Source organism: Capra hircus, chromosome 11 (assembly GCF_001704415.2).
Source record: "Capra hircus breed San Clemente chromosome 11, ASM170441v1, whole genome shotgun sequence".
Lineage (NCBI taxonomy): Eukaryota > Metazoa > Chordata > Mammalia > Artiodactyla > Bovidae > Capra > Capra hircus.
The window spans coordinates 94,078,474-94,100,380 of record NC_030818.1 but is presented as its reverse complement, the minus strand read 5'-3'; the positions used below and the strand labels follow the sequence as shown (position 1 = coordinate 94,100,380).

The window sequence follows — 21,907 nt, the reverse complement described above, 5'->3', positions numbered from 1 at the left end:
TCACTGGCTGAGCTTTCCACTTTGCAGCAAGGAAGGTATAAATTCATACCAAAGTAGTAAATGTCATGAAAACTCTTTCCCCTGAGGAACTGATGTGTGTTTTTCTCCTCATAGACAGTGTAATATTTGCATTCTTCCCTTCTTGCTTTGGCAGCCAGGAAGCTCAGAGCTAATTTTGTAACTTTATTTTATTTCATTTTAAGAATCTTTATTTATTTGGCTTTGTCAGGTCTGAACTGTGGCATGTGGGATCTTTAGTTGAATCATGCAAACTTTTACAGTGACACGTGGTATCTAGTTCCCTGACCAGAGATTGAACCCGGGCACCCTGCATTGGGACTACAGAGTCTTAGCCCCTGGACCACAAGGAAGTCCCTGTAACTTAATTTTAGAAACCACAGGGATCTAATTAAAATTAAAAGCTTCTGCACAACAAAGGAAAATATAAGCAAGGTGAAAAGACAGCCTTCTGAATGGGAGAAAATAATAGCAAATGAAGCAACTGACAAACAACTAATCTCAAAAATATACAAGCAACTTATGCAGCTCAATTCCAGAAAAATAAATGACCCAAACAAAAAATGGGCCAAAGAACTGAATAGACATTTCTCCAAAGAAGACATACGGATGGCTAACAAACACATGAAAAGATGCTCAACATCACTCATTATTAGAGAAATGCAAATCAAAACCACAATGAGGTACCACTTCACACCAGTCAGAATGTCTGCGATCCAAAAATCTGAAAGCAATAAATGCTGGAGAGGGTGTGGAGAAAAGGGAACCCTCCTACACTGTTGGTGGGAATGCAAACTAGTACAGCCACTATGGAGAACAGTGTGGAGATTCCTTTAAAAATTGCAAATAGAACTACCTTATGACCCAGCAATCCCACTGCTGGGCGTACACACCGAGGAAACCAGAATTGAAAGAGACACATGTACCCCAATGTTCATCGCAGCACTGTTTATAATAGCCAGGACATGGAAGCAACCTAGATGTCCATCAGCAGATGAATGGATAAGAAAGCTGTGGTACATATACACAATGGAGTATTACTCAACCGTTAAAAAGAATTCATTTGAATCAGTTCTGATGAGATGGGTGAAACTGGAGCCGATTATACAGAGTGAAGTAAGCCAGAAAGAAAAACACCAATACAGTATACTAACACATATATATGGAATTTAGGAAGATCGCAATGACGACCCTGTATGCAAGACAGGAAAAAAGACACAGATGTGCATAACGGACTTTTGGACTCAGAGGGAGAGGGAGAGGGTGGGGTGATTTGGGAGAATGGCATTCTAACATGTATACTATCATGTAAGAATTGAATCGCCAGTCTATGTCTGACACAGGATACAGCATGCTTGGGGCTGGTGCATGGGGATGACCCAGAGAGATGTTATGGGGAGGGAGGTGGGAGGGGGGTTCATATTTGGGAACGCCTGTAAGAATTAAAGATTTTAAAATTAAAAAAAAAAAAATTTAGAAACCACATACGACCTGCATATCCAGATGCTCTTTTCACAGATAAATACGTTTTATATGTTTATGTATTTTCCAGCACTGATTTTTTTTTCTTTGTTTTAGGGGCCTCAGTTCCTTTGTAAAATTAGGTGGGGTATAATTGTATACAAATAAATATTCCCCTTACTCTATTATGTTAGGGTCTTCCTTGTGCAGTAAGTCTGCCCAGTTGCTGAGCTAATATTGACTGGATTTAAGCAGGAGGGACTCTCGGAATTTACAGCAGCTACACAGTAAATTTAACACTCACCTAACTCATTAAAGCAGGATGAAAGTGGAGCTTCAAACGTCTGTGTTTGCCACCAAGTCTGTGAGAGGAGGGGTACCTTTAATTCAGTTCAAGATGTAGAAGTCTGATCTTTCAGAATTGAGAATACACTGTTGAAATTAAAGCCTTGTCTGTGTAGATGAGTACTCCAAATACCTTCAAAGAAGGATTGAGGTGTTGACTACAAAGATGGGTGGTTTTTAAAGCTTAGGGTGTCATTTTCTTGACTCATAAAATGTGGTTCGGTAAAAGCAAACTTCCTTATCAAACAGCATAAGCACAAAGTTACCTGGGTGATAAAATCTTATTTTTGATCATCCCTGTTTATTATTTTAAAATTATAACTTGCTACTGGTTAAGATCACTCTATAAATGGTTTTCAAACTGTGTTCACTGCCTTAGGGACTACAAAGGTGTGGGATGGGGGAGGGGCAGGGGGTGGAGAGAAGACCAGCCAGCATCCCGACCCGCAGCACCCCCAGAGCAGCTGGGCTATTGAAGGTAGCAGGGCTCCTTCTGCATAAAGTGCTATCCAAAGAGCGGGTTCCTCTCCTACAAGTGCAAAGAAAAGTTTGGGAATCATCCCACTGAAGGACACATCTCATGACTTGCTCTTGGAGTATGACTGTGGCTAATATGGAAGTGGCCGGGGTTTGGAATCCTGCCCTTCATTCCCACCCTGCCTCCTACCAGCTCTGTGACCTTGGGAGATGTCTCTTCCTCTCTGAAATAGCTTCCTCATCCGTAGAGTAGAATGCCACCAGGATAACAGCCACTTCACAGGTCTGTGAGAATTAGGTACATCGAGGATGTAGGAGTGCCAGCTGCCAGAGTTCAAGCACTGATGTCTCTCGCTCCTTCCCTCTAACCCTCCTCTCTCCATCTCATCTCTGTCTCCCAGGAGGAGCCAATCACCTTCTGCGAGGAAGCCTTCGTGTCGCACTATCGCTCAGGAGCCATGAGGCAGTTCCTGCAAAACGCCACCCAGCTGCAGCTCTTCAAACAGGTGCCTGGCCTCCCTCGCCTGGTCTGCGTCTGGGGCCCCAGTGGGGTTTCTGCAGCCGCCTCCACTCTTAAGCACTGAGGCTGAAAACATGGGTGGAACTCAGGCCTCAGTGTAAAGAGGCCCAGGGTCTGGGGAGGGAAACTGGGCAAGGAGGGTGCTTAGCCACCAGACAGTGCCTTTGCAAATATTCCATGCTGTTTTACAGATTATCATAAACACACAGCCAGTTTTTTAAGCTCACAATTCCAAAGGCCTTTTCCTGTCTTGGTTCTTTGGTCATATACTAAGGAGCTCAGCTGAATGGCCTTCCCCTGTTTCTTTGTACTAGCTGATATGCTTTTGTTCTTTCTTTGTGTAGTTTATCGATGGTAGATTAGACCTTCTCAATTCCGGCGAGGGCTTCAGTGATGTTTTTGAAGAGGAGATCAACATGGGCGAGTATGCCGGTGAGGGCAGTTCATTTTTCTTTATGAGCTGTGGTCTGTGTGTGGGCTTGGGGTGTGTTCACAAGGAGTGGCCATGACTTCTTTTTTCCTTCACTGGGGATGAAAGAGAGACTGATTTCCAACTTGGCCTTGAAACATTGGAGGAATTCCCTTCCCTTTTTGATGAGATGTGCACTGGTCCAACTGAAGTCCTACATCTTGGGGTCACTTGCTTCCCCCCAAGTGGGTGAAGTCTAGATTACGTAGTGGCCCCCACAATGCAGTGGAAAGCACAAAAGTTATTGAATTAGACCTGGATTCACTGCCTAGCAGTGAGGACTTGATCGAGTCATTTCACCTCTTTTAACTGAAGTGTTGTTATCTGTGCAGAGTGTAATAGTGCCTACCTCATAGGAGTCCTGTTGAGATGAAAGCAGAGACCCTGAGGAAAGGTGTGTGCAGACACCCAGGACAGACCCTGGCACAGGATCGCTAAATGTTTGAAGATCATCGCAGGGTGCCCTGTCTCTGTAGACTTTTAGAACCAGAGGAATCAGGCTCTCATTTTTTCAGAGGAGGCATCTGAGGCCCAGAGAAATGTTAGAGGCTGACCCTGCCTCCTGAATCCCAATCTGTCCACCTTTCCAAATCTCAGCACCTCAGTCTTTGTCAGCAAAGTACAGCTAAATCCAAAACAATGGTAGTCAGCTACAGGCCCCCTCTTATTGCTGGGCATGTGTCTGGATAATCTAACTGGCAGGGCATAAATTCTTAGAGCCAGGCATTATCTCACCTACGAACCCCTTTGTCAGGCCCGACTAACCTGTGCTGCATGGAGAGCACAGTAATCAATAAAACCAGTGCAGAAATCATTGATGAGCATTTCTTGAATGCCTTCTGTGACCACAACTCTGTACAGTAAGAATGAGAGGGGGCCCAGTTCTGCCCTCAGGGAACTTTAGACTGTCAGGAGAAAACTCACAACTAAAAACAAATACAAACTAAACCATTGCAGGAAAAGGAGCAGACCCAGGTCTTTGTGCAAGTAGAATAGGGTTCTGTTAATGCTCACTCTGTAACATGAGAGCTTTACAATGGAGGCGGGTTTGAGAAGTGTCCTAACAGTTGAATTTATGGATTCTGGGGAGAAGACAGGCTTCAGGTGTTGATAAACTAAGTCAAGTCATTCAGTCTTCTAGAAAACCTATCTGCTGATAAGACCTCCTTATCCCACCAAAATGAATCCGTTCCCCACAGCACCCCCTTTGCCTTTGCCTTTTCCTGGTACTACTTTAGCATAAGGAGGGCCGAATGTGTGCTTACACTGGACACACGGCCCTGTGGTTCCTGCCCTGGCATGACTCTCAAGATTTTAGAGAGCACAGACCTATAGATGTTACCTATTCTAGAGGGCTGTTCAAGGGAAGGAGTGGGAGAAGCCTACAGAGGAAATGACTGAGCTGGTCACTGAGTGTGTGCAGCAGAGAGAGCAGGGAATGTTAGCCAGGCAAGGGGAACAGCATTTGTGAGGGCAAGACAGCTTGGAGCATGCATGATCAGGGAGCCTGAGGTTGTGCAGGATGGTAGTATAGCACGGAGAGGCAGAGGGTGGGCAGTGCCAAGACAAGACGGAGGAAGAGAACCAGGGTTGTTAAGGGGTCTGACCTCTATCCAGTAGGCAAGGAGGAGGATTTGGGTTTGTACTCAGGACTCTGATAGGATCAGATAGCACTCTGAGAAAGAAACCTGTGGCAGCAGCTCCTTCAGGGAGGGGGGCGTGGGAGCCTCTGTGTGGTTCTCCAGATTTTGAACTTTTCAAGTCCTGCATGCTGAAAGCAACTTGAGAAACTCCTGAGGGCGGATGTATGACTTCTCTAAATACCAGCTTCTCTGCCACCTCTTTCCCCAGGGAGTGATAAGCTGTACCACCAGTGGCTCTCCACAGTCCGGGTAAGTGCCACCCCCGCAGAGCTACCTGGGCCCCTCCTTGGCTGCTGGCCACCCTCCTCCTCTCCTGCCACCCACAGTGCTGTCATTCGGCCCAGGGCACTGTGTGCACCCAGCTGAAGATACTTTTGTTTGTAAAGCCAGGCCATTCTGGTGCCAGGTGGAGACTAGCAGGAAGAGACTGTCCAAAGCCCGCCCTCAGTGAGAGTGATGAGAGCCAGGAGAAGCTTCCTTGTCTCAGGAAGCAGGCCAAGGCATGTTGAAAGGATATTGCCTCAGAGGATTTCCAGGGGTCTCTTTCTAGGGTCAGACCAGTTGGGAACTTTTCATGAGAAACCCAAAAATCGGTCCCACTTCCGGCTCTGAAATACATTTCACAGCACAAGGCTTCTGGGAGGATGGATAATGCATCACTGAGAGTTTTCGTCCCCTCACTATTGTTGTAAACAGTTTTTGATTGTGTTAGAAGCCAGGTGCTAGGGCTTCAAAAGCCACTAAAGAATTCAGATGGTTGCCTTTCCTTAAATGGGTTCATCAGTGAGTATGTACCAAAGGCTTTCTGTGTGCCGGGTGCCGCACTGGGTACTGGGATCCAGTGGGAAGCAGGACACAGGCCCTGCCCTGAGGGAGATCCCACTCTTACTGGGGAGGCAGGCATATAAACAGGCAGTTCCAGCATGGTGTGATAAGTGTGCTCTCCTGCTCACGGGCCAAGCACACTGCTGCCAAGGCAGGTCCCTTGGAAGTGGCTGCAGTTGGCCGAGAGTAAGCAATTCCTCAATGAAGGGTTTCTTTTGTTCTTCTCGAATGGCCAAACATGGCACTTGGCAAATCACAGACAAGCAATAAGGACTTGTTGATTGATTGATAAAGGGAGTTTTAATACTCTAAAGGACCATTGAAATAGGATACTGAGTAATTTTGGAAAGCAGTATGGAACAAATGAGTGGGTGAAAATTTCCTATTATCCTACAACAGAGAATGCTTTCTAGGTCAAATTTTTGAAGTTTTTAATTAAAGCTCAAGGTTTCTAATACAGGCGGTTACCAAAAATTGTGCTAAAAGTTAATCCCAATAGTTACATAGTATGTCAGACTGTTTTGTATATGCTCTGGATCCAATTTCTCTTTCCATTCAAATCTGTTGGGATTGTTGCAGAAAAATCCAAATGAACTTTTGGGCCAACCCAATATCTTTCCAAACCACCACAAATCTGATTATGTGATGCACTTGGTTAAAAATCGTCTAGGGTACGGACTGCTCATGCTGGCCTTCTATGATTGACCCCGTCTGGCTCTCAGTTCCACTCGCCAGTCTTCCTATGATGCACTGACCGTTGTTACTCACAGAATATGCCATGGCTTTACAGCTTCTGCGCTTGTTTATGAGCTGCTTCCTATCCCTAGAATGTCCTTATCCACGCTGTCCCCAACGCAAGCGCCTACTCATCCTTCATGGGCCAAATATTTCATCCTCTGATGGCTTCCCCATCCTGCTACACAATGAGCTGCTGCCACCTGCCTTGTGCACATGGCCAGTGTGGTTCTTGCCACCTTGGGTGGCACTTGTTTACCCCCCAGCCTGGGGGTCTTTAAAGGCAGAGACCTGCCCTCTAGTGGCTTGGTACCCTCAAAACCTAAACCGGAGCATCCCCACAGTGAGTCCTTACAAACAACACAGAAAACCAGGGGGAAGAAAGGAGGGTGCCTGACTTAAGGGAGTCACAGTAGCCAGATAACCTTGCCTAATCGGCCCCCAGTTTTCTGCCCCAGCTCAGTGTCAGCATCCATTGTTATTAAACTTATCTTAATGTTGTCCGTGGTAACTAGAATTCCTTGAGAAGAAATTCTTGTAGATTTCTTGTAGAATTCCTTGTAGATCACTCCAAAGAAAGCTTTGCTTCAGAGAGCCTGTGATGAGCTTTCCTCCCAGCCAGCAGACAGCTGCCAAGCAAAATACTGATCCTGGGGTCCCACCTCAGCTATTTTATCACCATCCACTATTCCCCCTCTGCCCCCACACCCACCCATAGGGATTCTGCTGTGGTCGGAATTTAATTGCCCAGGACCAGTCACCATCTAAGCCTGTTCCTCTAATTAAGTTACACACTTTGGAAATGTTGCTTAACTTGATTAAAGAGAAGAGGTCTTTGTTGCTATTGGCCTACTATATCTTCAGTCCAAATTGCTAACTGACATTTTTATTATAGAAAGGAAGTGGAGCAATTCTGAATACTGTAAAAACGAAAGCAAACCCAGCCATGAAGACTGTCTATAAGTTCGTAAGTACTGGTCTTGGTCTCAGGATCCAAACAGATCTGTTCCTAAGCATGACGACAAAACTCTTAGACTGAACCCTGTGTTGCAGAGCAGATTTGGGGGCTGCTGTGTTATTTCCTAAAGCTCTCAAAGCTCTCAGAATTGTTTAGCGTTGATGTTTTATGACCAGGTCAGTGACATTTTTTCATTTAAAATGTTTCTGCACACAGTTGCTGCAATAGAGAAATGGGAGACTACTTGTTTTAGCTTTTCAGATGTAGATGGGGTGGCTAAAATTCCAGCGCTCCCTCCTGAAGACCCAGAGGCTGTGGTCTGTCAGGTGTTCTGGTAGACCTTTCCTGTGTGTATCCTCGCTATTATGTCAGAATAAAGCAGCTGCTCTGCAGGTTACTGAAGAATGCTCGTGGTGGGACACATGCCCATTTTTTGGTCCCAAATTCTTCATCATCTCTCTCATCACCGCCCTATAGGAAATGCATTGTTTGTGAAACTTGTGCCCACAAGAGTGAAAATAAGAGAACAAGCCAGTTCCTGGTGCTCCGTCTTTTACGAGTCTCAAGTATTTTTTCTCATGGTTTCTCCTGCTTCCTAATTTGACTCCAAGCCACTTAACTGGGGTGGTTTTGTTTTATTTCCATTTTTAATTTTATTAGTCCTTTCTGTGCTTAAATAGTGATTATTTTAATAGGGTGGGTGGCTGCCAAGAGAATCACACAGGTCGTAGAATGACAGAAAGTCAAAGCCAGGGTGTCTGCTGAAATGAAATTTAAGAAATGGCATCAGAGAAACCCAGCGATATGTCTGTCTGGCCTGGGCAGAACATTGGTCCTGAAGCCCCGCCCTGGTTAAGTGTAGCGGGTATTCTGAACCTTGCAGCTGGAGAAGCTGCTGGTCCTCTTACTGGTAGCTGTCCCCAGGCTGCGGAGATAAATAATTACAGAGAGCAGAAGAGCTTCAGAGGTGGGGAAAAAATCAGTGCCATCAAAATGCAGAAAATAAAATCTGTGTAGCCTCTTTAATGGCTTTTTTTTTTAACCTTTCAACATTGTATTTGTTTTCATAGCCATTATATTTTCAACTTGATGATCCCATTTTCCTTCCTTTTTCTAGTAATCAGAGAAGGTGATTCATGATGGACTGAAATCAAGCACAGTCCCTGCTGGAAACAGAAGGGGAATCTTAACTTAAATTAATTTTTCATGCAGGCAAAAGATCATGCAAAAATGGGAATAAAAGAGGTGAAAAACCGCTTGAAGCAAAAGGTACTTGAAGTTCTTATTCAAAATGTATAAGCACCGTGTATGAAATGCGTGGCCACAAAAAAGTACGATGTGATCAATAGAGGCTGTTTGATACAGTGTTGTTAGCACACTTCAAAATGCATTACCAGCTGTCCGGGAGTTTTCACACTGTTATAAATATTCACAGACAAAAAACTGTCTTCAAATAACATTAAGACTGGCTTAAACCCACAAAGGCAAGCAAGTTCAGAGTTACTACTGTTAGTCTGTCCCCTGCTCACCCCACTGGGCTGGCACTTCACCAGGGGCCATACAGATTGACTCAGCCTCCCCACCCCAGTACCACCAGCTCCTACAGCTGACCTCTGCCCTGGGGCTGGTTGTAACCAAAGTCAAGAAGCACCTCCAGGGAAATGACTGCTGTAGTTCCAGACTGCATGTGGGTTTGAGGAGGACACTGCAGGCTCTGCTCACAGTTGATGTGTGAGACCCAAGGGGCAGGGAAAGACTCTGATTGTCTTCGTGGACCATCAGTAAAGTCATACAAAATCATATAGACTACATCCTGGCTAAGAGATGTAGCCTGATTCTCTAGACTTGGGCAGGGAAGTTGCTATAACAGAGAGGGCATCTTTATATTATTATGACTATCAGCATCTTTCTAAGAATGGTCCAGGCCAGGAGCTTTCACATTTAATCCATAGAGCCACTCTGGGGGGTATTATTCTCATATCCTGTGTAAGGAGACCCTCAGTTCAAAGGTGAAGTAATTTGTTCAAGGTCACACTGGTGGAGCCTGGCAGAGCCAGGATTCAATTCGAGATTCCTCTGCTTCAGTGTCTGTGCTCTTATCACTATAGTATTTCATACTGCCTTCTTGAAACAAGTGTTTTGTTTTCCAAAAGATGTTTGGGATCACTTACTTCATTATCTCCACACCCCCAAAATGTGCCAAGTAATAAGGATCTTTGTCTACCTCGGCAGTTTTTTTTTAAATTGAAAGCAGTTTTAATTTTAGAAGTCAGAAAGGACCTCTCATTAACTTGAAATGGTCAAAGGAATTGATTCCTCTAATTGCAAAATAATTTGCTCTTACTAAGCATTCACATTCTTAGTTTCAGCTGGGAGTGAATTTTTAGTAGCTGAGATTCAAGTCCTGGAAATAAAAATCCTGCTAATGTAAATTCAGATAGACCTTTAACTGTGGTCTGTTGCACCCCGCCAGAGACTAGCAGGTGGAATCCTTTACTTGGATGTTATTTAAGTCCCTAAATATACCTTTTTATCTCCTATCCCAGTCACGCGTAACTGAATTGGATTGCAGATGTAAAATGGAGGGACAGGGAGGGCGGAGCTGTCACCAGGCTCTCCTTCCTTGATAACCACATCGGGCTGGTATTAGAAGGTTACTTGGAGTAAGCAGAGAAAGGTCCCCTCCTCAGGCAGAGGACACATGTTGCCTCCTTGGTCAGATCTATTCTCTGCAGGCCATCACCTCCTTCCTTGTACACGTAAGCATCAGGCCTTAAGAAAATCCCCTTTTTATGATGGGTAAAATTTCTGCAAATAACCAGTTAAACTGAGGGCTTTTGATGTTGTTCAAAGGTTCACTTAGACAATCTAGATCACTCTTCTCCCCGCCATCTCCCTTTCCTCTCCTTGATGGCATCTGAGGCAGAGTCTTCCCTCCCCTGTTCCTCTTCCCCCTGCCAGTCTTTTCAAGAATAGCTTCAGGAGATAATGTTCTATAGAGAGTGTCAGTACATTTCAGGTGACACAAACGGTGAAGGCATTTCATAGAAATGTGGCTTGTCACCATCGGACTGTTGACAGATCTATTAGTGCACCCTTTTCAATTTTCACTTTTCCCCCTTCGGTCTTACAGATTTCTGCAGACTTGATATTTTGCAGTTGTTCTTGGAAGAGCCATTTTGTAATTGAGACTCTAGCATTGTTCGGGACAGACAGGACCAGGTCTTCCACAGGGCTCCAGCTCCCTTTCCTGAGCTAATTTAGGATCTGGCTTTGTCTGACCTCTCTCACCGCAGTAGAAAATATTTCCTTGGCTTTTTTACCCCTCTACCTTCCCTTTACATGGCAACATATCTGTGTGGCTCCCCGGATGTATCCTATGTAGGCATCTCAAGTTTGGTTTCTGCTACAAAATCGAGGCTGTTCCCAACAAAGATCTAATTTTCAAATGTACTGGGTTGCCACCTGGCCTCCTCTAACTCTGCATAGCAATGGTGACCCCGCAGATATAATCAAGAACCCAACCTTGCCCTCTTCGCTCTTGCCTTGGGTTTGAATTGCAAATAGAAAATGTGGGGCCGACCTGTGGAGAGGTCAACATGGCGCGTGGAGGTCCATCTCTAATATGACTGAGCAGGGCCCTTCTCCATCCCTCGTTCGTTTGTGCTGCAGACTTTCAAAGCCTCTGAAAGAGGAGCTTTCAAAGTATCCCTGTGACCATTGGCAAATAATTGTTAATAGAGACTGTAGTGTAGCTTTTATTCCATACCTGCTCCGCTTTAGCCCAACAACAAAAAAAGGATGGATAGCACATTTCTCTGGATAAATGGAGCAAGGTGGTCAAATTCTTCTATAGCTTGGCCTTCTTTGAAGTTTAACTTGCTCAAAATTAGGAAGAAGAAATGGCAAGGAATGCTACCCAGCCATCATTTTCTAAAGGGAAAATCAGTGCTTTCGTCCAGAGCCCTTCCCCACCAGACCTGGCCTGTTGGGAGGATGCTGCGTGGCTAGGCTGTGGCTCTCAACAAACCTCCTTCTATTGCAGTGTTGTACACCACTGCACCAAATGCCCTCTTTTAAAAACAGTAGCTATTCACACACTCCTTCTTTCCTATGAGGAACATTAAAATATTTATGTAAGGATGTCCTTTTTTTTTTTCTTCTTTTTTTTTTACCTATTGGAGAACCCCTGAAAAATAATATTTTTTTCTTCAGTATAAAATTAAAATGATTGAGTCAGTCGGCCCATTTCACAGCCTTTTGTTCTTTTTTTTTTGGCCATACCATACAGCTTGAGGGATCTTAGTTCCCCGACCAGGAATTGAACCCGGCCCAGGCCACAGCTGTGAAAGAGCCAGGTCCAAACCAGTGGACTTCCAGGGAATTCCCTCACAGCCCTTTTTAAATATTTGATCTTTTAAAGATAAATCGAGCTTGTTGATTCAGAGTTTGTGTGAGTGAAAGGAGCAGATTCACAGTTGAGTCAGTGAAGATTTGAGTTTGCGGCGAAACTTTTCCTCGTGTATTGAAGGGAGTGAGGCAGCACCTTTGGGGCTGGGAGACCCAGGTAGACTCTTGTAGGACAGACGTTTTCACACCGTATCACACAACTGTCAGCTCCCTGTCTCTGCTGCAGCCTCAAATCACAGAAATTCCAACTCTGGATACTATTTTGCTATTAATATTCATACTGTAGTTTGCATTTGCTGTAGCGTAAAGTAGAACGGAAAAGAAGGACACTGCACAAATCCAAACGTGGAGACTGGGAAGCTAAGTCAGAGACACGAGGCCCCAGCCTCACACCCACAAGAGCCTTCAAACCCCTCGCTCTGCGGTGTGGTGTTGGGGATAAGACAGATAAGCCGGATTCAGTCCTGCCAGTTTTTCTCATTTATAAAGTAGGGGAAATAGAGATTTTTACTGGATTGTTGTATGTAAGGACTAGAAGAAATAATGGGTTTAAACAGCAACACATAGTAGCCATTTGGCAAATGGCAGATTCCATCCTGTCTGTCTTCTATCCCACATCTGGAGCGGCTGGCCTGCCCATGCACCCGTGTGCGTGTACCCAGAGAGTATGGCTGGGCTGGGAACCTCTCCCTTTTGGTCCTCCACACAGCCACCAGAGTAGTCTTCCAGGCACCCTGCTCCCTGCCTCCCATGGGCCAGGGATGTTCTCCTGGAATCTCTGCCTCATGAAGTCATATAGCCTCAGCTCCCTCACCCCAGCTCCCACCCAAGGCCACGCCAAGCCCCCTTCTTCCTCTGGGTTCCCGTCTCGGGACTCCTCCTAGGGACTCGGTCCCTGCCTTCTCCACAGGCAGGCGGAGATTAGATCCCAGGCATGATCTCTGATTCCAGCCTGGGGAAGGTGATAGAAATTGTATTCTTTTCTGACTCCTTTGTTGACCAAGGGATGGGAACTAACAATCTCCCAGCTCTGAACAGAGCCATGGGAGAAATCTACCAACCTTCAACGGCCTCTTACCCGCAGCTCCATCTAGTGTCTTCCTCCTGTGTGACTCTTCAGGAAGGAATAGATTTTCCCTGCCTGTTACCTTCTTAAGGACATTTTGAGCATTTACCAAAAAAAAAAAAAAAAAAATTGTGGAGAAAATTCAACAAATCAACAAGGAAAAAAGGAAATCCTGACCGTTTCTCAAAACACTAAATATTTCCTGCACATGTTGTTTTAAATAGCCACATACAGTGATAGACGTACATACATTCATTAATCCCATTGCTAGACACTTCAGTTAGTTCCAGTGTTTTCTAGGCAAACATCCTCATAGGTAAACCTTGCAGGAATTCTTAATTATTTCATCTGGATAAATTCCTGAAAGTAGATTTAGCGCGCCAGAGGCTCTTTCCTCTTTTAGGGTCTTGGTAGGAATTGCAGCTTGTGTTCCCACCAGAAAAGTATGAGACTTTTACCATTCCCTTTGCTGATGGCATCTCAGTTAATCTTAAAGGACAATTTCTTTCATCACAGGTACCAAGTGTTGTGTTTTTGGATCCATGCAGTATGTAAGATCTCTGCTGGTACCTGCAGGAGAGGGTGTGAACTGGCCCTGTTTCTTTCCTGACTGGGGCTTCTCCCTTTCTGCTCTCTAGGATCCTGGGAGGAAGCAGTTTTCCTACCCCAGGTGAAAGAAATAGTGAAGAAGTTAACAGATTAGTGGGGCGGGCCCCAGAACTTGGTAAGAAATCTTGGGCACCTTTGGGTCTTTTAACTAAAGAAAATTAACGTATGTATTGATGCACAAGCACATGTGTATACTGGACACATTTGGCTTCCAAATGTTCTATTCAACTTTACAACAATTCGTTGTGATAGGGTGTTTCTGAGGACAAGGTCACATCTGATGAGTTTTTGAGCACCTCCTTGATTCAGAATACCTTCTCTTGTGCTGTTGTCGTGGGTCCGTATGGTATAAATCACAATGCCCTGGGCTCCTCCGCTTTCTAGCTGTGTGGTCTTGGGTAACTTGCCCTCTCTGAGCCCTATTTCCTCACCTATAAAAGAGCGATAATCCCATTTACTTTGCGGTTCTTGTGGAAGCTAAGTGTGATAGTGAAGGTCAAGGGTCTGGAGAAGTGACTGCAAGTAGTAGGCACTCAGTACAGGGACAGGGAAGCGCTTCCTTTTAGATGATGCTTTTTCCATTTTGCAGGGAATAAGTCTCATGTTCAATTTGCACAGGACTTAGACATTTTTCAAAGCTTCCTCACATCTCATCTCATTTAACCCATTCTCTTAGCAGCTTTGAAGTTTGCCAAGCAGATGGTGGTCTCCCTGTTGTAAAAATAAAGAAATAGGTACAGAGAGGTTGAGTGAATTGGAAAGATCGGATAGCTAGTTAATGGTAAAAACAAAACCTAGGACATTTTTACTTGAAATTTTAACTTAAAAAATTAAGCTAAGACACTTTGCCCCAAACTACCACAGACATTTTAAAAAATAGTTAGCATCTTATAGTTTCCATTACTCTCAATATTTTCTTACTAGCTTACCTTACTGCTTTGTGTCTTTATTTTTCTCCCCAACCAGTCACATACAGTGCAATACTTTTCCTAAACAAAAAGTGAATTGTTTTGTTTGGCTTTATTTAACCTCTTATGTATGTCCTCTCAGTAACCCCACTGGATCCATAATGCCCCTTGTGCCCTTTGTTACTTTCTGGCACAGAAGGAGTCCCTCCCTCTCTTTGTGCCACTTGACCTGAGCACCTTTGGGCAGCCCCTTTCCAAGAGAGCTGTTTCTAATTGGCTGGCGGCAGCTTCTCTCATCACTGAGCCTCAGCCTGGCTGCGGCCGGGGCCGCTTGGTGCAAGCCCTACCTAGCAAAACCAAGAGGTCACCATCTCCATGTGTTGTTACCAAGCAGCGCAGAGACTCAGCTGGGTGTATGGAGTTGAGTATATAGAGAGGAGGGGTGGGGGAGCAATCCCTATTGTTTATTTATTTTTATTAAAGTATGGTTGATTTGGGGCTTCCCTTGTAACTTAGTCAGTAAAGAATCTGCCTGCAATGCAGGAGACCTGGGTTTGATTCCTGGGTTGAGAAGATTCCCTGGAGAAGGAAATGGCAACCCACTCCAGTATTCTTGCCTGGAGAGTCCCATGGACAGAGGAGCCTGGCAGGCTACAGTCCATGTGGTCGCAAGAGTCGGACAGAACTTAAGTGACTAAACCACCATAGTTGATTTACTCCCTGTAGTTTATTGAGTGCCTTGTTAGTAGGTACTCAGGTATTATTATTGAGTACCATACAGAGGACACTCCTGAGGAAAAATGTTCTAGACATGTATGTTGCTTAATCATCTTTATTCCTCATAGGTACCGTAGCTCCATTTTACAGGTGAGGAGACTGAGGCTCAAAGATGTTCCTTGTTTCTTCTTTAATGCATTATTATTTAGTAAGGGATCACTTTCCTCCACGTGCCACCATTCTCTCTATTTAACTCAGTAAGAACAATCGTCAAGCCTTTTATGTGCAGAATTTAATGAGTACTAAGGGTATGTGTCTTGTCGACCAAAATGTGTATTTGTTTTTGCCATGAAAAGAGTTCAGTTCAGTCGCTCAGTCGTCTCTTTGCAACTCCATGGACTACAGCATGCCAGGCTTCCCTGTCCATCATGAACTCCCAGAGCTTGCTCAAATTCATGTGTATTGAGTCAGTGATGCCATCCAACCATCTCATCCCCTGTCTGTATTTATTATTTTATTCTGGCTGTAAGTTATTTTTACTTAGAAAAAAAAAAGATTTAAATGTTTTTTACTTGTACATTTATTCTCTGCCTTTATTCAACTTTCTTGACTTGAATAAAACCATATGGTCCACACTGCACAAGTCGGCACCATCCACATCCCAAAGAAACCACGGGGATAGTCAGCTGCCAGTGTTAGGGAAAGGAGCATCACTGCTTTTTGCACATTGTGCTTTTTCTTTACCTTAAAATTCGACTTTATTTATCACAAGCACAAATTAAATGTGAATTTCTAAATTAAAAAAAAGATGACACTGGCTCCCTAAATTTTCTCCAGGTCATAGAATCCTAACTCAGATTTAAGTGTCTGTCTTCATTCTCTGCCGAAAAGACCGGGGCTAAGGAGGGAGCAGAAACACACGGTTTTCACAAACAGCAACGTCATCAGTGAACAAATGCGTAGAAAATGTCCACACTCACAAATCATCAAAGCCATGCAAATTAAAACAACAACAAGGTCTAGCTTTTCACCTCTTAAATTAGCAATACATTTTTAAAATGGTATGGCTAACACGCATGGTGAAACTGATAATACATCCATTGCGGGTAGTTGGTGTAAATTGGAAAGCAGTTTGGTAGAATGAATAAAAGCCTTAATAATGTTTATATCTTTTGATCGAGCAATTGCATTCCTATGGATTTCTGTTAAAGAATTAATCTAAAAGAAAGAAAGATGGCAGTGTTTATCCCTGTGATGTTTAAAAAAAAGTTTAAAAAAAATTAGGAGCAATCTAAATGCCCAGTAGTCATAAAAATGGTTTATTAAATTATTGATTATCTGCTTAATGAAATATTATGCATCCATTAAAATGATCATTCTAATGACTGTATTGTACCATGGAAATGTTTATAGTAGAAGAAACAGAATGTAAAATTATGCATGAGTTGTGATTGCAAGTAATTTTTAAATGCCTGCATGCGGACAGAGTGAATATATAAAAATTAAAATAACTGCGTGAGGTAGCAGGAGGAAAGGTCTTCTCCACTATTGTGAATTACTATGTTGTCTTTATAATTTAATGTGCATGATTTTGGTTTCCCTAAGTGAAAGGGCCAGGTTAGCCTTCCATTTCCTTATCTCTAGCAGGAGGGTCCGAGAGGGGGTTCTCTGGCAGGCCTCTTAGCAGTGGGGTGGGAAAGAGCCCCTGTGCTCATGGCAGGGGCCATAACCCAGACACCAACCCTCCAATGGGACTTCTCCCTGCAGGACATCACTGAGAATGGCTGTGCCCCCACCACAGAAGAGCAGCTGCCAAAGACTGCGCCGTCCCCACTTGTAGAGGCCAAGGACCCCAAGTTCCGAGAAGACCGGCGGCCAATCACAGTCCACTTTGGACAGGTATGTACCTGGCCCCTTGACTGGCCTGGGCTTTCTGTTATGTTTTAGTGGATGATATAGCACATGTAAACAGTTTTTCATTTCAGCTCTCTCTGACAAAACAAAAAACTCCATGGAGTTCTGCATATTATCAAAGGTTCACTTGGTAGAAGCATGTTTCCAAAAAGGTGAATTTTCAGAAATTTTGAGAAGACAGTGTGGCTCTGGTCATAAACCAGCTCAACTGTTAAGTGAAGTCATTAAATGCAGCTGCTGCCTCCCCATTCCAAGGCACTCGGTTTAAGGTGCCTCTGTTAGCTAAGCATCTCATTAGAACACTTCAGCATCCCAGGCCCTTCTTTGCACCTTCAAATAAAAGACAACAAGTGAAGTCTTAAAAAATCAATTAGGAGTTCTTTATTAATATACTTCCTGAAAATCAATATTGGGGGTCGTGCTTCTCAGAGTAAACACCCGCACTATAATTCTTGTGATCTGATTCTGTAACCAACTTTTTTCAACCTGAGCATTTAAAACATTGTTCAGTTGTTTGATTTTTTTTTTCCTCTTAAGTAAAACATAGAAACTGAAATTTTTCTTATCCATGTCCTTATCAGTGGTTATATTTTTGGTTAAAAAACATTGTATACCCTCCTCTTCTTCTCTTGAATTGACTCTCTTGATGAGCCAAAGTCATAATTTCTTGATTTCTGAGAAATGGCTCTGTTAGCAAGCTATGACTATAATAAGAATTTGCAGTTATTCATTCTTAAGTCACTTGATTCTTAACCATTAATTAGATGAAGCATGATTAAAATAATCTTCATGATTTTATCTTTAATATGATGCTATGTTATCACCTAAAAGATCTAGAAGCATGCATTCAAATGTTCCTGCTTTTAACAGACATTTATCAAGTGCCTGCTGTGTACCAGACTTTGAGCTATTTAGAAATGAAGGGAACTAATGAAACTGTTGCAGTGGGTTATTATGGTGAGGGATGACTTTGTTGAAACATAAGAATCTTCTTCTGTAATCAATATTTTTAGATAATACATTTATACATCTTAAACTTGGAGATATCCATCCCCCTTTTCTGATTTTACACTTTAAAGGGATGTTATAAAAATTGAAATGTAGTATAGGAAAGAGGTATCCACAGGGCAGTGCTCACTTGATTAATGATTATCTTCAAATTTCATCGGTGTTTGCACCCCAAGGAGCTGCCCCTTCCTGGGGTTCAGGCCTTGTTGGAGGAATCTGCACCCTAGTTCCCTGACTGTGTTTGCTGAAAGCACAGCCCCGGTCGGTCGGTTGTCGCCAGCATGGCATTCCAGAGCCAGCTTCCTGCTTTCCTTTGTCCTCATTCCTGCACACACTAACCTTCCCATGAAAAGAGCCCCTCTCTGGAGTTTGGAGCCCATTACAGAGAAAGAGGGGGCGGGGGAGAGGGATTTCATGGTGTTAAACATTCCATTTTCGAAACACAAAAAAGGAGGCCCTATTTGAAATGGAGAAAGACCTTCTTTCCATTTCAGCGAGAAGTAGAGATGCTTTAATGTCATTCCCAGCTAAATGCAGAATAAGAGTGTGTGCACGCACGGGTGGGGGATAAACAATTAAAAAAGCCACCCCAAACTCTGTTGAAATAAGAGCTGTCTGTGCCTTCACAGGTCTGTAAACTGGAGAGGATGAAAGTGGCTTTTTTTCCCCGTTTGTCACTTCCCTCACGTGGCTGCCAGCATTATGCAAGTGTACAGGAAGGCAGGGTTTTTTTTTTTTTAATGCATGCATGCGGATTAAGGTCAAGCCCCAAGTATCAGCCATGCAGCGGGCTCTCCCTTCCAGCTGCAGCCACAGAGCCTACCCACAGCCGCGAGATGCCTTAATTGAGACGTGCTGTCAAAGTGACAAACACATTTGCATACAGTCTACACTCTATTTATTTTCTCTGGAAAGGTCTACAGTCTGCTGTTGGTTGAACATTCTTAATCAGTTTGCTGTAAGTGAACTGCCAGCCAGCTCACTTGTGCCACAGCTTCTTCATTAGGTGACAGATTAGCGGCAGGGGGGATGGGCCAGGGAAACCCAAGACCCCTTTCTTTTAACTCTTTCCAGCTTTGCCCTGGTGCTAGCTTGGCCTTCAGTCCTCCCCTGGGTGCCTGCTTTGATGAACCATTGACCAGAATAGGCAGTGTTTCTAGAGCACCTCCTACCGGCAGGCATGTGTTTCAGGGGCCATGCATTCTCAAAGAAGCCTTTTGAGTTCCATTTCAGAGTTTTTCACCACACTCTCCTCTGTATTCTGTCTGTACTATTTTTTTTTTCACTTCATATTTTTCTTTAAACAGACTCCAACCTGCCATTTATACTAATCTGACATTTTACTCTCTTCTTAAGCAGTGATGTTGATAAACCCATAGATTATCAGTACTGGCCCAATATTTTCATAAGGTCTATCTAAAAAAATAAGGTCCATCCATGTATTACCTAAACTACTGATATAGCCCAATAGTACATATTCTCCTTTTGGAAAACTTGTGTCATTTCTGCCATACTCCTCTGAGGAAGAGATCCTTAGCTGTATTTCGAGCCAGAGTCAGAGCTCAGGGACCTTCCCAGGACCATATTGCAAGCACAGGACAGTTCACCTCCAGAGCCCACTTCAGTTCCCTCACCAAGCAGAGACATCAGCTTCTGTTTGAAATGTCCAGTAAAGCTACTGTGTTCCGGAAGAATAATTTAAGCTAGCCAGACAGTGCACGCTAACCTCAGAAAGACCCTTGTCTTGAGTCTGTGTTCCTGTAGATTTCATTCTTTAAGAACAATTAGCTTTCCACTGGAGGCAGAGACTAGTGAGGGCTTGATTACATTCATCCTTCCACCTTGCAAAGTTAGTGCCCGTGAAGCCAGCCAGGGGACTCCATGGAGACCTGTGGCCGGTTGCAGCAGGGCGGGGGGAAGGGGTGTTGCAAGGGGGGTTGGCCTTTGCAGAGCCCTCAGGGGAGAAAAGGTGCTTTCTTACCTCTGCTTCACTGGAGCTTCCTCTTTCAAAGCTATGACCATTTCTTCCTTTGATTCTGCATCTGTTCATCCATGTGTAAAATAAATAAATAGATAAGTCCTTGTGGGACATAATAAGGGTGACAGACCAGCAAATGGACAGCCCAACCCAGAGTGATGAGAACAGTGAGAGAGGTGAGCTCAGGGCTCTCTGAGGGCCCCCACAGGGACATCCTCTTCACCTGCAGGCCCCTTGTCAGTAGACCTAAGCTGGGCCCTGTAACTAAAAGACAACAAACTGAACCGTCTAGCCTTTCATTTCTTTTCTAAAGCAGACATAATGTAACACCACTCGCAGTTCATCATGAGCCATGTCGATGGTTCCAAACAAGGGCAAGTAAATGGATTTTTGGTTAGCCTCTGCCTCCTTATCTAATTTCTTTAAAGAGTTCAAAAGTCTCTGACTTGAGACTATCTTTTCCTACCTTGGAAAATGTTTAGGTCTAAGGAGGCTGTAAATAACTTTTTTTCTCTCAAGTTCAGAATCAAATGAGAAAGAAGGCCCAGGAGACAGTCAAATGAGATAAGGATGCCAGTTTTTTGTTTTTTTTACCGAGGCTAAAAGGAGAATATGGCTTTAGACCTGAAGCCAAATGGGCTTGCTCAAACCTCATCTCTGAATTGAAAAGACTGAGCTATGCCCCATAGGAAATGTGGGCAATTTCAGGCGATGCCCAGGATGCCTGTGCATGGCAGCTGTGTGTGTGGTGAGGCGGGGGTTGGGGGCGTGCCACCAGGAGCACAGGGCATGCTCAGTTCCATCTCCCAGACTCAATGGAGACGCTCTCCTCTCCTGGCAGCTGAGAGCCAGAGAGAACCTGAGGAGTCCCTGTGCTCTCGTCTCCTGGATGGAGAAGTGGGCCTGCTCTTCTCTCTGTGGCTGGGGAAGGAGTGAGGAAGCCCCGCCCTCCCCAGCAGGGTCTGGGCATCCCTCAGCCAGACGTCTTGCCTTAACTCTTCCCCCTCTGAGGAATCAGCAGAGGGAGCACCCCCTGGAAACTGCTGTGCTCCCTGTGTTTAATTAGGTGGACAAGCCACTTGGTACTTTCACTTCTGTACTCATCTAATTTTTTTTTTTTAAAACTTGGAAGACATTTACATTTATTTTTACCTTCCCACGTCACCAGTCATGGGTGCGAGTGGCTTGTATCTCTATCGGGAAACGATGGCACTCTCGAGTGACTGTTAGATCCAACGGAGGACTCAATCTTTGGTCGCATCATTCGGGGCTCCTGGATTTGGTCCCATCGGCCCCTCTTTGAAAAGACCTATGTACTAATTTAGTTGAATCTTTTGTTTTCTTTGGCTGCACTGGTTCTTAGTTGTGGCACACAGAATCTTCCTTGCAGCATGTGGGAGCTAGTTCCCTGACAAGGCATCAAACCTCGGTCCCCTGCATTGGGAACACACAGTCTGGACCACTAGGGAAGTCCCTTAATTGAATCTTTGACATCAAGTGGTAAGGAAGATGGGCTCATAAACATCATACAGATGGGGAAACAGGCCCAGAAGATGTTTGCTTGAATTAGGAGCTAATTCTTATTCCACCAGCAGCAGCAGCCCTCTTCTATCAACTGAGTACAGCTCTCCCTCCCTGGCTTTGGGGACTGGACTGATAGTGGCACCCAGGGACACTGGATTCTAGTCCTGGACATGTGCTGCTGTGTGCCATGGGCCTCAGCCGGAGACTGAGCCTTCTCAGGAGGTGGGAGGACAGGGCAGACCCACTCTAGGACCCGCTTCATTGTGTTACCCCTAGTTGATCCTACAAACAAAGTAATTGCCTGCTTTCCAATCTGATAGAA

At 44.3% G+C, this 21,907-nt stretch overlaps 1 protein-coding gene across 4 annotated transcripts in view; it reads left to right on the top strand.

Moving 5' to 3' along the window:
• Window positions 1–21,907, top strand: part of DENND1A (DENN domain containing 1A) — a 541,554-nt gene that overhangs the window by 471,234 nt on the left and 48,413 nt on the right. For all 4 annotated transcript variants that reach the window (XM_018055748.1, XM_018055746.1, XM_018055747.1 and 1 more), the window contains exons 14-19: window positions 2,703–2,807; window positions 3,166–3,253; window positions 5,142–5,182; window positions 7,389–7,460; window positions 8,664–8,720; window positions 16,929–17,060. In XM_018055748.1, the coding sequence (XP_017911237.1) occupies window positions 2,703–2,807; window positions 3,166–3,253; window positions 5,142–5,182; window positions 7,389–7,460; window positions 8,664–8,720; window positions 16,929–17,060 (495 nt within the window). The remainder of the gene's footprint in view (window positions 1–2,702; window positions 2,808–3,165; window positions 3,254–5,141; window positions 5,183–7,388; window positions 7,461–8,663; window positions 8,721–16,928; window positions 17,061–21,907) is intronic.